This window comes from Xenia sp. Carnegie-2017, unplaced genomic scaffold, assembly GCF_021976095.1.
Source record: "Xenia sp. Carnegie-2017 unplaced genomic scaffold, XeniaSp_v1 HiC_scaffold_14, whole genome shotgun sequence".
Lineage (NCBI taxonomy): Eukaryota > Metazoa > Cnidaria > Anthozoa > Malacalcyonacea > Xeniidae > Xenia > Xenia sp. Carnegie-2017.
The window spans coordinates 4,915,997-4,934,195 of NW_025813447.1; the positions used below are offsets into that span (position 1 = coordinate 4,915,997).

The 18,199-nt window shown below is 36.1% G+C and overlaps 1 protein-coding gene across 1 annotated transcript; it reads right to left on the reverse strand.

Annotated features, from left to right (window-relative positions):
• Nucleotides 1-689: 689 nt before the first annotated feature.
• LOC124435419 (RNA helicase Mov10l1-like) lies at nt 690-18,051 on the reverse strand. Its single transcript, XM_046985354.1, is given in 20 exon segments — nt 690-2,180; nt 2,884-3,024; nt 3,548-3,655; nt 3,769-3,918; nt 5,110-5,454; nt 5,917-5,982; nt 6,380-6,610; nt 7,405-7,473; nt 7,657-7,859; nt 8,482-8,543; nt 9,231-9,322; nt 9,532-9,575; nt 9,734-9,839; nt 10,564-10,662; nt 10,955-11,069; nt 11,904-12,125; nt 12,334-12,531; nt 14,588-14,737; nt 17,256-17,469; nt 17,472-18,051. Coding segments are annotated over 20 exon segments (3,405 nt in total). The 3' UTR covers nt 690-1,970.
• Nucleotides 18,052-18,199: the final 148 nt, after the last annotated feature.

The window sequence follows — 18,199 nt, forward strand, 5'->3', positions numbered from 1 at the left end:
AAAAGATCTTCAGTAAATTCCGTCAACAGAAGCTATGTGCGCACGCCCAAGCAAAATGCATAAAGATTTTAAGGATTACATGATAACGGACATAACGATCCAAATACGATGAGATTGGAGATAAAATCAAAAAATTAACGATAACAATATTATTAGCGGCGAAAATTCAAAAACAACACAATATTTCAAACAGCGTACTGTTCAAATCCGTGCAACAAATGAACGCTCAAGCTTGCAAATACAATTATGTTTGTCATTTTTGGTTGTTCAATATTATGTAAGTCAAACGTTTTCTATTGGGGGTGGGTGGGTGTTTGCACTCTTCAAAACAAAATAAAATCAAAATGAAGTACACCGACTTTTGTTGACGGCAAATTACAATCGTTTAACGTATACACAGCGTTCAAACACCCTACTCCCGAGGTTAAAATTATACTTATTCATAAAAACTCACAAATTCATTCATAAAACTTTAACGAACGATAAGGAGAACAGATGCTGGAAAACAAAAGCGCTTTCAAAAATGCAAACAAAACAAAAATGAACTTGACTGGGGGTCAGCGTATGTTTTCACACATGACAAACAAAGCGGTCAAGTTTGTGAGTGGCAAATTTTCTTGTATTCGTGCTCTCGCACCAATCATAATGCGCAGAATTCAAAAGCAGTAAACACATACAAAGTCTGAGCCTGCATTTTTAGATTTTTTTAACTTTAAAATTATTGCCTACGATTCTCTCACACGTTTTTTCAATTTATTGATAGGGGAGATAGTAACTTTCAAAATATTCCTTTAAAAATAGCAATCTTAAAATCGCAATAATGCTATTTTCGAATTTGCAGCTTTAGATTTGACAGCTGACAGTTGTGATTCCAAATAAAATTTCTTCCTAATGAAAATGTCACTCGATATGCAAGAAAATATTTCATGCTCAATGTGTATTCTTAACAGTCGCAGATCGTAAACTTTAAATCTCATGTACGATTAAGTTGTTCATACTGAGTTGCTACAACGATAGAAAGCTTTTGAAAGAAGACGACTAGAGAACAAATATACCAAATAGTATTGACTTTAATGACTTGTTGTGATATTTCCCAGATTTTCAAATTGGACACCGTAAATGCCTTGACATCTAAAACACTTTGATATGGAACTACTTCTCTTTCATGAGCACTTAAATTCACATCGTCATCTTCTCGACAAGCATGCACCATTTATAAAACAGATTTCTGGCATTTTTAGTATTGTATTCGCAAATTCAAAGCTAAGCCCGCTTTCTTTATCTCTTCTCATTAAAGGCTTGGGTCTTTTTTATAAAAATCCAGTGAAGGCTCCTCATCAGCTAACTAAAGACGACTGCACATACATAGATATATGAGTCAAATTCAATACTCTTGATGCTTCTGCAAGAAACCTCTTCGTTCCTACGTTTTTGTTGCCGAAACAACAAATAGTGTGCTCAGTTTTTTCCGACGATCGGGACATTGTCAATACCAACATAATAATCAATGTTTGGGTTCAAGGCTCAATCGACAATGTCCAATAGTTCCACCATTGCCTGAACTACCATTGTCCAATAGTTTCATCATTGCCTTAATTACCATTGTCCAATAGTTTCATTATTGCCTAAATTACCATTGTCCAATAGTTCCACCATTGCCTGAATTACCATTGTCCAGTAGTTTCACCATTACCTGAATTACCATTGTCCAGTAGTTTCACCATTACCTGAATTACCATTGTCCAATAATTTCACCATTACCTGAATTACCATTGTCCAGTAGTTTCACCATTACCTGAATTACCATTGTCCAGTAGTTTCACCATCACCTGAATTACCATTGTCCAATAGTTTCACCATTACCTGAATTACCATTGTCCAGTAGTTTCACCATTACCTGAATTACCATTGTCCAGTAGTTTCACCATTACCTGAATTACCATTGTCCAGTAGTTTCACCATTGCCTGAATTACCATTGTCGAGTAGTTTCACCATTGCAAACATTTGATGCAGAGACGCCATTTTGTGTTCGAAATTCCCGATTCAACCCAGTCACGTCAACATGGGCGTCATTTGTCTCGGAAAGTTTTTCAAACTCGTTATCAAACGGTGGCAAATCACAGCCAATGTAGGAATTATTGTCCACACAATAACGCAAAAGAGCACGCCAGTAATAATCCTGAAACATTTGAGTACGTACATTTATAAATGGATCCGGACTTGTCTCGAGAGTTCAAAAGCTATATATAACATTTTGTCGTAATTTAGCTACAAGTTTATGTTAAAAACTTCCACAAAACTTCATTTGAAGTAAAATTTTTTTGATCGGAAACAACTATTTCAAAGTTTCGCACATTCTAAGTGTTATCACATTTATGTTTCACTAAAAGCCGGCCGTGTCCTAGAAATATAAATTAACGAATGTTGTCCGTGTCCTAGAAATGTAATTTAACAAATGTTATCCGCTGATTATAGAAATGTATAAATGTTAACAGAACGACGACTTAAACCTTTGTGCTGCTATATAGATTCGGAGGCTGGCTTTACATTCCGAATGAAAGAAATAGACCGAGGCAAAACCACTGTATCCAGAATTTCATCACTACTTTGGCTTTGACCAAATATAGTGTAGTTGCTTTTGTTTTAAATATATTTCAGTTCATTCAATTAGATCATCGCGCACATATTAATGATCAATTGAGAAACGATTGAAAATCGTCCTTCAGTGAATGGACTTCATGTTTGTCAACATTGCCTTTCTCCCTTCCTTTTTTGCCGGTAAAAAATAAGACCTCACTTATCCTCGAGAGCAAGACGAAAAGATGCAAAAACTTACGCATAGTGAGCTTTACAAAATCGCATGTGTGAATAAATTATCCTACCTTAATCAGAACGTGCGGATTGCCGACAATGATCATCAATGCTTGAGCTCTGGTTATAGCGACGTTGAAACGTTTCGGATTACTGAGAAATCCAATATTGTGTGAGCAGTCAAATTGTACCATTGTCCCACTTGACCTTACCTAGGAGAACCGTTAAAATTATGATGTTAATTATGAACGATAAGTTGACATGCTAATTTTTCAATTACTTTTGATAAAACACTATATAGACTGGAATAAATAAAAACTTAAGTTTCGACATCATGCAGATCACTCCAGATGAAGACATTAGACTGGATTATACAAGGACTCAAGTTTCAACATCACATTACTCCTGTTGAAGACATTACACTGGAGTATATCAGGACTGGAGTTTCAACATCAGATCACTCCTAATGAAGACAATAGACTGGAGTATATAAGGACTCAAGTTTCAACAACAGATCACTCCTGATGAAGACATTAGACTGAAGCACACATGAAGCTTTAGATCATCAGATCACTGTTAATGAAACAACAGACGGATTGTATACGGACTCAAATCACAACACGAGATCATTCCTGATAAAGACACTAAGCTGTAGTATAAATAGACTCAAGTTTCAACATCAAATAACTCATAAAAAAGATTTGGAGATGACGATGTGATGAGCCATTCACTTACAGTGGATATGATAATCACCAATCTTTCTTGTCCTTGAAACTCTTCAACAGAACCAACTTTGATTTCACTCATACCCAGTCTATCCAACAGCATACGTATCTTCTCTACCTACGAGCAAATCAAAAACATAAAGAAAACATTAAAATCAGCGCAATCGAAATGATAATGCTACATGATATAAAGAGTATATAAGACCGCAGACATATTTGATTTTTCCTTACCTGTTTCCTATAAGGTGTTATGATTCCAATGTCATCTAAGTCAACGGGATGTTTACTAAACTTTCTTAAATCCCGAGCGTAACGGATGACTTGCACGGCCTCGACTGGGTTGAACCAGGATGGACTGTTACCTTCGCGCATGTCTTCGCCCTAAAACAGGCGAGATGAACACAAGTCATATGTGAATCAATGAGGGACTCCAGCATGCATAACATCGAACAAATAAATCACTTGAAACTCTATGAAATGTATAAGTTTTATTAATGTCACAATATTTGTGTTAAGGCAAGCACTTTTGCATCTTTTGGTTAAGATATTTTGGCTTGTAAAAAAAATATGAATGACAAAAAAGTGTTTCGAAGAAGGCTCACATAAAGTGGTTGGCACAAACATAATAAAAACGCTTCAAAAAACCAATTTTAGTTTATGGGTATTTTCAAAAAGAAAAACACGAAGGAAATGAGGCTCGCCCCGCATAAAAATATAGACTTAGAAACATTGTAATGAATTAAAATATTCACCACGAAGTACATACAAAAACTATCTAGAACACTTAAGTTAAAATTAGCAAAATCTTAAAGAACCTTCTATGATCAGTCATGCTGAGTCATCCCGACTTTTAAACTTTATACCGACATTTATTTGCTTTCTTATTTTAATCCATATTTAATAAAAATACAATTGGCTAACTAATTTATATAAAACGGCAGTTGATATAGATAGAAAGTGCATACTACAAAATGATGTTCCCAATTAGACAGTAATGAGGAGCCTAACACTATCTTTATTGTGACTAATTTGTTAGCTCGAGACATATTAATTGGCGACTTCATCAATTAAACTTCAACATTGTCTAATTTCTTTCATATATTAACTAGTGTCAAAAGACAATTCACGTCGACTTTTCTATGCATATTCACAGAAATTATTTAAAAAACAGACTTTTCCATCCTTTTACGCATTTTGTGTTTCCCACAGTCGCAATTGTTTCCCACAGTCGCAATTGTTCGCACAGGGGACCTCTCCTATTGCACGAACCTTTTTACGTTCTAAAGTAAAACAACTCCGTTATAAACTTTCTTTTCGAAATGTTTTCGTGCTTACTAAAGAGCTTACTGAATAATCTACACTATTTCAACATTGAAATGAAAAATATACAAAGCATCGAATTAAACTTATAGCAGCTTCTACGAGTGAACAATTATGACATTGCACACGTCGCAATAAATATCTTTATTACACAAAGAAAAAGAAGCAATAAAAGTCGACAAGACTTGAGTTAATTTGAAGAGTGGCTGGATACCATGCCCATTGCGTGTATTTGCAATAAAACATACGTACTTTAACGCCATGAAAAAGCAATGGAAATCCTCCATCCTTTTTTGGCAGAGCGTCCCATTCGCACAAACAGTTCTTGAGGCTCTCTTCGGCACAAGAAATCATCTCTGAATGATAAAAGAGACGCGAAGATATCGCAAGTATCGCTTCGTGAGAACGATAGTTCTGAACAAGTTTTGTCACGACTAAGGGATCGTAACAGCCGTGGTTCGAAAACTTCCCGGGATCTCGAAGATACGGTATTCGCGACATGAGTCGCTCTAACAGCGATAAATTTAAACCATATGTTTGAGTGATTGGAGAACGGAGAACAGCCCCAAGTTGATGAAGATCACCGCTTAGTACTATCTGAAATAAAAGTGGAAACATCAGTTCATGACTGAGTGCGATGACCGCTCTGATTATGTTGTCTACAATAAGGTCTTGCTACACGCTCAGTAAATTCTCTAAAAATTTGTGCACACATTGGAACTTGTTAAAAAGAAAAACGATGTTAAACAAATTTCCTCCAAGATGCGAGGATAATTTAGTGTTGTACAAACACACAAAAACAATACCGAATAACGAAACTGTGGAGTAATTTCCACAAAAATGGCAGAGCGAGTAAAGCACAAATAATGCGGGTATTGCCGTCGATCAACAAATACTTTTACCAAATCCCGTGGTGCAATGCGTGTGTACATAAAATAAAACATGATAAATCTGTTGTATGATAAATCTGTTGTATGTACATAAAATAAAACTATGATAAATCTGTTGTAAAAATACTCATCATTGCATGCAACTTGCAAAAGCTAAATCACACAATACCTGTCCCTCGGAGCCAGCCAATAAAGAGATTGGAACTAGACATTCAGGTTCCGTCGCTTGTCCAGCCTTAAAACATTAAAATAAACACTATGACGATGATGGAATAGTGGCATTGCACTTTCCTAAAAGTCACTAGGCTAAATACTTGGTCACGACATTTCTTTGTAATATTAAATTAAATTAACAATTGCCATTTGTTATGTTAAGGTACATCATTAAGTAAAAAAAGCAATAAGTAGGGTGCAGTTGCGAGTCCAGGGTAGGTCAGAAACATTATTAAATATATACCTCAATTTTAAAATACTTTAGAGCAAATCCTATTGGGAATATTTCAACTATTCTTAAGAAATTTCCAGCAACTAGTGTGGTTGAAAAAGAATTTTCAATTCAAAACGAGCTTCTACAATTTATTTTGACCTACCCTAGATAGGATAGTCTTCAAAAAGAAATGTTCTCAACTTACCTCGTCAACTAAGACGTGAGTAAAATGTCCCGTTGCCAATCCAAGCGTATGCAGCTGACCGGCAGTAGTGCAGGTGCATATGACGATACGAAAATGAGCAGCTACATCAAGTTTGTCGATATTCGTGCTATAATTCTCGATATCTTCCGGGATACTTTGCTGACGTTGGAAGGCATTCAGCCTCACCATGTCACCACCCTTTATTGCACCACTGAGATGTAAACGTTCAGTCTACAAATGATTAAATTCGTACATGGTCAAATCTTGAGCCTGCAGCCACAACTTTATAAGCAAACGATCAATTAAGGTATTCGGGTCTCAACAAACTGACCAAAATCACCGGCCAAAATTTCCTATAGATCGCGCACATTTCCAGGCCTTCCACAACAATCATTGATCGGTTTTTCCTTCAATGCTTTTTTGAAACATTTAACGTATAATTTGTAAAGAAAAACCGCGTTTTCTTTTGAAATTACGTGTTGGGTGAACTTGGATCGAAGTAGGCATTGATTCCTTTTTTATATACGTAGTGTTTTGATTAGATCCTTTAGCCTAGATTTATATTTTTGTGCTAGCCAATTTTGCCATATATGGATTTCCCCCAAAATACAATAGTGATGAATAAGCGCTTTGAACGTCAAACATGAAGATCTCAAACCAAATTTGATGTGTTTACGTTATCGAAGCAAATGATGTAGCTATGCATATTAGTCACCGGTCAAAAAACCGACTTTGACAGAGCTTAAATGAATTTGATAAGTGATCTTGACCGTACACACTTCGGCCGTTATTCTGAGCCTTGAGTACTGATTGGTACCACGTTGTAATAATAAAAGTTACACAGTATTTTACAGGCCGCCATGGTAGTGGAAAAACCATAAACTAACCATAAACCATAAGCTCCATGCAAACACATCATACATCGTCCAGAGAATATACATTTTTGAGCAAGGCCGTCAAACTCAACGTTGACGCCATCATTCAAAAGGAATTGGACAAGTTAAAGATGCTGCTTATTGACTTACAATGAGATCTGCTGCGCTGTTTGAAGGAGTGCAAACGAGAATTCTACTTTCACTGAAGCGATGAAATATCTGTAAAACATTAATATCGCTAATATTCGGATGAAAATAGTATCGCCTATAATGCACATATAAACTCAAATTTCAACATGCGATCACTCCTATATTGAAAATACGGTTCTATAGAGAATATAAGGCGTACAATTTCAAAGTCAGCAGATGAACACGAGTTGTAACATCAGACATTGCTCTTACTTGAAGTATTGTTTCAACAAGAGTGACAGTCTTGCCAGTGCCAGGTGGCCCAAACAGAACATAGGGCATTGGCCGAGCAACACCTATAAGAATTCGTCTAACAGCCGCCCGTTGTCGCTCGTTCAACTTGTCGTCAAACAGGCGCTTGTCGTGGTTACTTGCCTGTAGAGGTAGTTTAGCGATCGCTTCGTTCGGGAACAAAACTACAAGTGTTCCAAACAATGTGTATTATTTATAAGAAACAAGGCTAACTTGCTTCTAAAATTTACGATCTAAAACACCTCACGATTAAGTTGTAATCAACGAGTATCAAATTGTACAATCAAAGTTGTATTTTCGGCTTATTCAAATAAAGAAACATCGAAAAAATCTTGATGAAATACTTCTTCAAGAATCAAGCGAATTCAACTGTATGTCGGTGAAAATCAAATGCACATTTTTGCGCATCTCTTCTAGCCTTGGCGATTTCCTCATAAAAAAATAATACACCAGACAATTTCCCTAAGTAAAGTACTAGTATGACAAACAATTAACCAGAAGCAATTGTCATTAATGTTTAATGGAGCACACTTCCTAAAATCTCCAAATCAATAAAAGATTTAGAGATTTTAACAAAAATATCTGATATGTCACGACAACAATTGGCCAGTGAAATCGAATCGAAACCAGAGCGCTCTCTTTCTCCCCTTCTAAAAGGCATTATGGATTCGTCCATCCTTGTATCATGGATCACGGACGCCTGATTAAATATACTCTTACAACGCTCAAAAGGATTTTAAGAGGATAAAATCGATATTCGAATAATACAAGTTTATGCGTGGATACCTTGACTGCCAACAAATTTCGATGCCACATCGACGGCCTTGTGACATCGCCTTAGAGGTGTTCTGAACAAAAAGCACAAGCCATGCGAGAATTGCTCATGTGATATTTTACACAAAACTTGGAGTCACAGATGTAAATAAAACTTGCACTCCCCTCGCAAGTTTTCCTTGAGTTCATCAAACGAGATCATATTCACAGCAAATGTTCAAAAACATTATATCTAATAAACGCACCCTTGAAGTGCGAGTTTGCATAAACGCCTGTCTTTGATAAACGCCCGTTTCTAATAGACGCCCCACCACACGTCCATTGTTATAATATCATTATAATAGTCTGTCGCTGTGTGGGCTCAGAAACCATATATTTTGTCCTTGTGTTGTTTTCATTTGTTCACACTAAGATAATAGATTATACAAACGCCTCTCTCTACTAAAGCATTGTATTAATTTAACGCCCCACCCCCCGGAGTTGCTAGAATTTATTAAACACCTACGGCGTTTATTAGATCACTTACAGAGTATCTCTTAAAAAAGACTTGTGAATTGTATAAAACAACGTTCAACTATAAAAACTTATAAAACATCTATATAGACTTTTGAAACAAGTATAAACCAACAGAAATTCTCACGCAGTACATAAGGAATAGACTTCCAGTTGCGTATTTTATTCATTTTGAGAGCAACATGGTCTGTGCACTCCTGTGCATCGGCAATATTCAAAGAAAAGTGATTTCTTTGCTTTACACGCACCTGTTAAAGAAGAACATGACGTCACAGGAATCCTCGTCATAGGTCACGTGAAACTCCTCGTGGAATCTCAGTAAGACTTCTGTACTCATCACCTGAATATATTATAAATAAAAACAAATAATTAAATGTAAAACTGTGATAATAAAAAATTCCTTGGAAGTGGCAAATGCAGCTTGATGCAAACACTTATCTTGAAAAACATGCAGTCGATGATGAATTTGTAAAATCTCCTTACAATGCGACAACTTTAATCACAACCGTTCTTAAGCGAGATTACTTAAACACATATATCGACCAATACCTCGTGAATAAAACCTTCATATTTCGGAGAATTGTTTGAACCATCTGAAAAAATTACGTAATGATTTTAAGAATATGAAAACATAAAATGGAAGGCGAAATTCTGTGAAAAGATTTAATTTGTTTTATTTGTTTCCACAATTTTTTTCGAGCAATAGCCAGCTAACCCTCCAGTTTAAATGGTTTGAAGTCAACACACATACCACTGACACACAAAATAACACGATCACCAATAAGCAGTGACGGTCGACCTTCTGCCAATCCTGGTACAAAAAGACTCAAAAACTCGCCAAATGGTTTCAATGTCACCTAAAATATATAAATGAAATATTGTTATGACAAAACCAATGAAAACATATGCAACACGATATGCAGTGGCGGATTACTCTGTAGGCTAAGCAGGCTGAAGCCTAGAGCCTAGAGCTTTTGAGAGGCACGTTGTATCTTGACATATTTAGTTTTTAGTTTTTGCCATTCCGGACAAGTTAAATGTTCTTAATTTAGACCATGCATTTATGCTGTTAAAAACCTTATGATCTAATGTTCAAATGCACGATGCTCAGAACTCATGAAGTTTAAACTTTAGATTTATTCCTTATTGTTGATACTATGAGTTACAAAAACAAGCTGGGAAATGCAAACGACAAAGCGTAAGAAACGCAAATGTCATCAAGACACTGAACATAGTGGGAGGAGTAGATATCCGACTTAAAGTCCAACAACTTTGTTTTAGCCTACAGGCCCCGTAATTAGTAATCCGCCATTTACAACATGCCTAATGGTAATGCAAAAACATTTAAAAACGATGTGTTGTTGGAGAAATGATGTCAATTCCAAGCATCGGGTGCATGTATACAAACTACAGCATTACACGAAAAAAATGAAGCTAGTGATACATAAAAAAGACGATATTTGCTATATTAAGTGGTACAGTGATAAAGTCAAGACATTTCAAGCATTTGATGAAAACATTAACAGAATTTACAGTGGATATTGGAAGACATTTAAAGGATGCAATCAAAATGAGACGAACCCCTTTCATATCAAATTCTCGCATTTCCAATTCCATTTGAACTTCTTCGGCATGCAATAAGACGGAAAACCTTTCCTTGTAATTTCTCAACGAAAGCAGCTAGAAAAAGACAGAAAATATAGAACAAAGCAACAATTAGTAAAACATGGATTCTAAACTTTATTATCAAACACAGTACACACGCTTAACACGAGTGTAAATCGATAATAGTACGGTTGTCATATCCAGGAATCATCATTCTAAATCCTAAGTATTGTTGAGACAGGGATTGTTCAAAATTTTCGGAAGGAAAACTTTCGAAACAGGTTTTGAAAACTGGTAAGGGAAACCCATTTTACGTAAAAGACTGTATCAAAATATTTCTGTTTATGTTTCACATTTGTCGAAATACCTGCAATAAACAAGGTACAATAGAAGATAGATCCGTTTTGTCCAAGATATTTTGCCTCAAAGTTCGGGGAATTTCGAATTGGTCCAACTTCGTGGAGATGTTTATCGACTTCTGCCTAAAAAGAAAAATGCCATAAATCTTAAATGTTAACAGGAGGAATTACGGAAAGAACGTCCAAAAGAGCCTACTTTATACAAGCTTCGAGAAAAACATCAGTAGCTACAAACTTCCAAAACAAACGTTGGGGAAACAACCTCGAAACAATTTTAGAGCTCTCGGACAACAGTTTGAATAATTACCAATAAATATTCCAAGTCTGTTTTAAAAAGGCAAGTTGAAACCGACAACAACATGCAACGATGCTTTACATCAACTTCATGCAACTGTAATGGTAACAAAATCGACAATTTTGGCTTTTACAATCACGCGAGAGAACATTGGAAGTGATTGACAATTTAGATGCAAAAGGATTTATTTGCAAATCCTGAAGACAAATTGCAGTATTTGTTGAACACCTTTGGTCAAAACAGTGAAATAACTTTATTACGAAAACTGAAATTCAGTTATGATCCGTTTTGTGCCTGACTGCCTCCAATATTTTGGGAAGTGTACATTGAAATGACATAGATACTAAAACCTACTACAGAATATCAAGAACTATGATGTTACTATAGTTTTATTGAAAACAAAGACAAGCCTGCCGGGAGGGGGTAGGTAGGGAATTTTGCCATGGACTGGGGAGGTAAAAGAGCATCTAATTGAAGACAAGACCTCCACTTAAGAAAATAATAGTTGTTCTGACTTTCAAGACATGCATGTAGCACACATTTCATGCAATCGCAAATGTTTGAAATCATGACGTCACGGGAGCATGGGACAGTACCACGGTTTCACAGTTTCTCCAGTACTCTTTACAGATGTACCATAAAGCTAGAAAAAGTTCACGCACTTGAACATTGGTCTTTCTCCTGGAATCACCCATTGCCGACTGTTTCTCATTTCAACGATCTTGTTCAATGACTCTTTCTTGTCGACGAACTTCCTACGGTGATATGGTGTTTTTGCATCGAGCAACTGCTGCCGTTCGTCACGAACAGTCGCTTTGAAAAAACGACCGATTTGAAAGTCGCCAAAATGAAATACGACCATTTGTGAAAATTCGCCCAAAAGTCTAAAAAATGAAAAGATTTAAAATTTAAGCGAGAAGCCCGACACAATTGCAGTGGTTCGTCAATGACATCAACGTGCCTTTTGACATAATGCCTAAGGAGTTCTGTATATATTTTTATCGAAAACACAATTTTAGCGGTGAAAAGTACTTGAAACATTTCAAAAAAACAGAGCAGTTTGCCGCATAGCTAATTGAGCTACTCACTCACCTTGATTTAAAACTGACTTTAAATTCTACCAAACAATTTGACGTTATGAGGACATCAAAAGGAATTCCACCAACGTGATCAAACGTCGAAGACCTGCTGACGTTAACATCTTCCCCGATCATTTTTATCTCAAACACATTTCCCGTCGACATTAAACCTTCGATTGACTTCAAAACGACCGAAAAATTACCATTGTTTCTGAAAGAAATACAATCGTCCGAATAAAAAATCCTTTGAAATATTTTAGAAGCGAGCACAAGAGTCGAGCAGGAGCTGCAACAGATTTCATACGAAGGAGGCTTCTATCTTCATTTCTTGTTGAATACTAGAATGAAAAACTACCTCGAGGGCAAGAACAATTTTCATTCTTTATTGCTCCTTTTTCCCCGGGGAACTTCTATTCAACTAACCTTTACTTTACTCAGCTAACCTTTACTTTATTCAGCTAACCTTTACTTTATTCAACTAACCTTTACTTTACTCAGCTAACCTTTACTTTATTCAGCTAACCTTTACTTTATTCAACTAACCTTTACTTTACTCAGCTAACCTTTACTTTATTCAGCTAACCTTTACTTTACTCAGCTAACCTTTACTTTATTCAACTAACCTTTACTTTACTCAGCTAACCTTTATTCAACTAACCTTTACTTTACTCAGCTAACCTTTACTTTTTAACTCAGCTACTTTACCTTTACTTTACTTTACTCAGCTAACCTTTACTTTACTCAGCTAACCTTTACTTTACTCAGCTAACCTTTACTTTATTCACTTTACTTTATTCAACTAACCTTTCTTTACTCACCTAACCTTTACTTTATTCAACTAACCTTTACTTTACTCAGCTAACCTTTACTTTACTCAGCTAACCTTTACTTTACTCAGCTAACCTTTACTTTACTCAGCTAACCTTTACACTAACCTTTACTCAGCTTTATTCAACTAACCTTTACTTTATTCAACTAACCTTTACTTTACTCAGCTAACCTTCTTTATTCAACTAACCTTTACTTCAATTCAACTAACCTTTACTTTACTCAGCTAACCTTTAGCTAACCTTATTCAACTAACCTTTACTGAGCTTTACTCACCTTTTTAACCTTTACTTTATTCAGCTAACCTTTACTTTATTCAACTAACCTTTACTAACCTTTACTTTCAGCTAACTTTACTTTACTTTACTTTATTCAGCTAACCTTTACTTTACTCAGCTAACCTTACTTTCTTTACTCAGCTAACCTTTACTTTACTCAGCCTTTACTTTATTCAACTAACCTTACTTTACTCAGCTAACCTTTACTTTACTCAGCTAACCTTTACTTTACTTTACAGCTAACCTTTACTTTACTCAGCTAACCTTTGTAACTAAATTTGAAATTGACAGCAATAAATTTCAATACAAATAACAAACAAAAAACTACATAAAATTTTGAATTGTTTCCAAGTTAAATCTAGTAATTGTGTAGAATAATGTCACCTGACCGTTTTGAAATGAACAATTTTGGGAGCCTGGAGAAGGTGACCGCGTCTGCTTCATCGAGGTGACCGTTCAGTAAAGGTTAGTTGAATAGAAGTTACACAGTTGCCCCCCCCCCTCCCCTAAAAAATGGAACCTGTTTAAATAATTTAGTATCCACAACTATTTGTTCCAGTGAACTGTAATATTAACTGGAACGCTATAACAGGGCTAAAGGCCATTTTGAAGCCAACTATGATGCCTTTTATCTGCGTTTTTAGGCATATTACCTAATATCGTGAGGTAAAACTTATCATGGCCATTTGTGCTACAGTATTTTATGTTTATCGTTGTTAATTTGTTAAAATAATATCATGGAACTTCTAAAAACGCAGAAAAACTATCATCAGTACTGGCCTCAAACTTGGTGGCATAGTTAGCATTCCAGTTAATATTACAGTTCAGTGGCTCAGCGTGGTTAATTTAGTTTGACGCTGGTTTCAGAAGTTTGTCGACGTTCGTTGCAACTTAAGAAAAATATGATTACCTTCTCAGTGTGGCTGCTACAACTCATTAAACTGTTTTCAATGCTAGTTACATTACTGCGCATGAGAATTTTACTAAATAGATAATTTCCGCATAAAAATTTTAGCACACAAATAAATAAATTTATACGAGTTCCATTTTCTTGGGATACCCTCTACAATCTCTTATGAAATTTTCGGGACAGTGCAGGATGTCATGTTAGCGAAGGGTGACCTAAATACGGTGTGTCCCTTAACACAGGTTCAACTTTACCTTATCGAAATCATCATATCCTGACTGTGACCCAGTATGACATCTGGAAAATTGATATCTTCTGAAATTTCAACTCCACCTTTGTTTTCCAGGAGTTTCATTGTAAACTTGCTTTGGCTTATTTGAGTCGTTCGTGAAACAAAAATAGAGCTAGGAATTACAAAAAATATTGCTTTGGTTTACTTGAGTCCTTCGTAAAAACAAGGAGAGCTAGGAATTACAAAAATTGAAAAATAATGTTTTGGAAAAGTCAAAATTTTTAAGCACGCAAAGCCCTGATGTTAAATAGACCTTTTCAAGGTTATCGCAGCCATATTGCAGGGGGTGCAAAAACATTGGGCCGAGCGCGCGGTCACGCATGGCGTCCATATAAATTACTAATAAATGCTCAAAACTTGCCCTTATACATATTGGCCATTTCTTTCAAAAATATTTCTCAAACTCGTCCATTTTAATAGTCGAATTATTATTTGCGATTTTTCACATATGTGAGTCCAATTTTGTGGTAATCAAAAAGCGGAAAGTTAAAAAAACATTTGTTTTCTTTGAACAACTTGACCGTCGTTTGAGCGATGTTCTTCAGTTCGCAACACACGCACATGTCTACAGCAAAGTCAGCAAGTATCGCGAGGAACTATTCTACGGCAAACTCTTATTAGTATTTCCAATTATTTGTAAAGAGACATTGCTATTTTTATTATTATGTAAAGCGACTAAACAGCCAGAAGAAGAAACAGCCAAGTATTCAAATACACACTTAAAACTGTTAGTCGATGGCAGGCCGGTGTGAAACCTTACATCATACTCTCTCGTCAACTGTTCCAATTCCAAAGGGACAGGGAGTAAAGATGCCTCAGATTTTGCTAGATTTCCATCAAAACTTGAATCAGAATCCTCGGTGTCATAGGCTTGATGAGGACGCTTTGATGTCGTCCATGTTTCTCTTCGTTTACGTTTAAGCAGAGTCCTCGATTGCTCGTACTCTGATAGCGTAATAAAAACCGAAGGATAATCCGTTCCGCGGTTATTTGGGGTTCTTCTTCCCAAGGGAAAATAATTTGAGCAAATGAAAGTCCCTTGTGCAAATGAAAGGGCTTTGGGTTAAAGTCATCGACTCTGCTGTTTGCAATTTGTTTTCGCAAAATTTCAGCAAGTGCTTGATCTTTGGGCCACTAATGGAAAACTAACTTTTCTACGTGAGACCTCTTAACTTGATAATCAGGATAGCGTTTATCATTATCGCAATATCCAACTGCACAACGCGCATTTTTTACCATTTCGGTTATGACTGCTCACAGCTACTCGGCTAGTTTAGGGTTTAGTTCGTTTGACTTGGCTTATGAGTTCCGCACATTTGCGAACTCAAGAACATCGCGCAAACGACGGTCAAGTTGTTCAAAGAAAACAAATGTTTTCTTTAACTTTCCGCTTGTTGATTACCACAAAATTGGACTCACGTATATAAAAAATCGCAAATAATAATTCGACTATTAAGATGAACGAGTTTGAGAAATATTTTTGAAAGAAATGGCCAATATGTATAAGGATAATTTTTGCGCATTTATTAGTAATTTATATGGACGCCATGCGTGACCGCGCGCTCGGCGCAATGTTTTTGCACCCCTGCAATATGGCTGCGATAACCTTGAAAAGGTCTATTGAAACAGTGTTTACATTTTTCCTCTGACATTAAACGACGATTGATTTGCAAATTTCTTTCACTGATTTCATTGACTAAGCTCATATTGGTTTGCACTGGCCAGCGCGGGGCTCAGCTTTTGACCAATCAAAGCACGTGTTTGTGTACAGCAACAACGTATTATTGTAAATTTTTTTTAATGTTTTATAATAAAACTAACATCCGTCTGTTAGATGACGTCACTATTCATGACATGTTTATTGTCGGATTAGAAACGTAGTTTTATCAAAACTTAAAGAATAAATTCTAAAAAAGGAAATTAATACCAGTACCTTAAAGCCCCTGACAGTCTAATGGCAGGTTTCATAAAGCATTAATCAGCTTGTAAAGCAATAGCTTTGTAAGCCTATGGATTTGAAAACTCCATATCATAAAACAGATTTCTTAAAAGCACTATATACATCAGGCATTTCAAGTGAATGACATGTTTCTTTAAAGTAAACATGTTTTGGCATGCTTATGCCATCTTCAGTACAAGGAATGATTATGTTATTTATTTAAAGTTAAATTTATATTATTTAAGTGAGAGTGTATCAAATTACTAGATGATGGAATTATTTATAAGTTGAATATTGTGCTGATACATCAGCAAATACATCAAATACATCACATCTACATGATATTCAACTTATAAATAATTCCATCATCTAGTAATTTGATACACTCTCACTTAAATAATATAAATTTAACTTCTAAATAGATATCATAATCATTCCTTGTGCTGAAGATGGCATAAGCATGCCAAAACATGTTTACTCTAAAAAAAATTGTCATTTACTTGAATTGCCTGTTAAAACAGATTATAATACTACATAATTGAGCAAGCACATTTTTTTATGCCAGCAATTTGGGATGAATAGAAGAAAAAGGTAGAGAGCCTCCAATCATTGTGCTGGAAGTTCTCCACAACAACTAAGATATTATTCCTGTACGGTAAAGTAAACTTTATATTCAAATTTTTCAACTTACTTGGTATCTTTTACAGGAATCCTTGGCTCAACCTTTATTGCCCTCCATTTGCAATTGCCTTGATTGGACTCTATAGCAGTAACCTTGACTGTGTGTCCCTTTCTCGGTAGATAATTGGTCCGGCAAGAAAAAAAAGAAAAAAATATGTCATCATTGATATAACCATGACCACATCCAACAGCAGTAACTGCGCCAGTAAGACTTTTTTGTCGCAGGGTTGGACTACTTTGACCTCTGACACCTGTCCTCTATGACGCACAACTTCAGCTCTAACCCAGTCTCCCTTTGCTGGCATGTAACCAAAAGCAAGGGATGTCATTGGGCAGTGTACATCATGGCAAACAATGAGGTATCTTTCGTTAAGTTCTGTTATGTCTCCAATCAGAATTTCATCTTCCCCTTGGTCTGTGCACTCATCCCAATCAAGCCCTTGAACCTCCACTCGCTCGGCCTGCCATCCATCGTTTGATGATGACCGACTTGCCCAAACATGGACTTCATCATTGACCTTGGGCCGTACTCCTCCAGTAAGCTTATCATAGGTGAAGTATATCTCATTATCAATAAGTCCAGAATCATCATAGATTTTGGTAACTTTTCCGTAGAGCACTTTGCTTAGCTCGCTTGATACGTTTGCAGTTTTGCTACCACGTGCGCCGAAGCTGTCATCTTGTCCATTCCGTTCTGAATTTGGCTTAGACGACAAACTGTCAGTCGTGTTTGCTGGATTTTGGCTTCCATCGACAGAAGAACTATCCCAAACTTGAGAAAATAATCGGGATATTATTCCGAACATGTTTCACAAACATCTCTATCACTTTACATTTTCAGTTTTCCAATAAATATTTCCAATTTTTCATCAATACAAAATACCCTTCCCCCCCGCAAAACGTGACGACCCCCCCTCTGTAAAACTACACTTGAAGGATGGAATTATGCATACG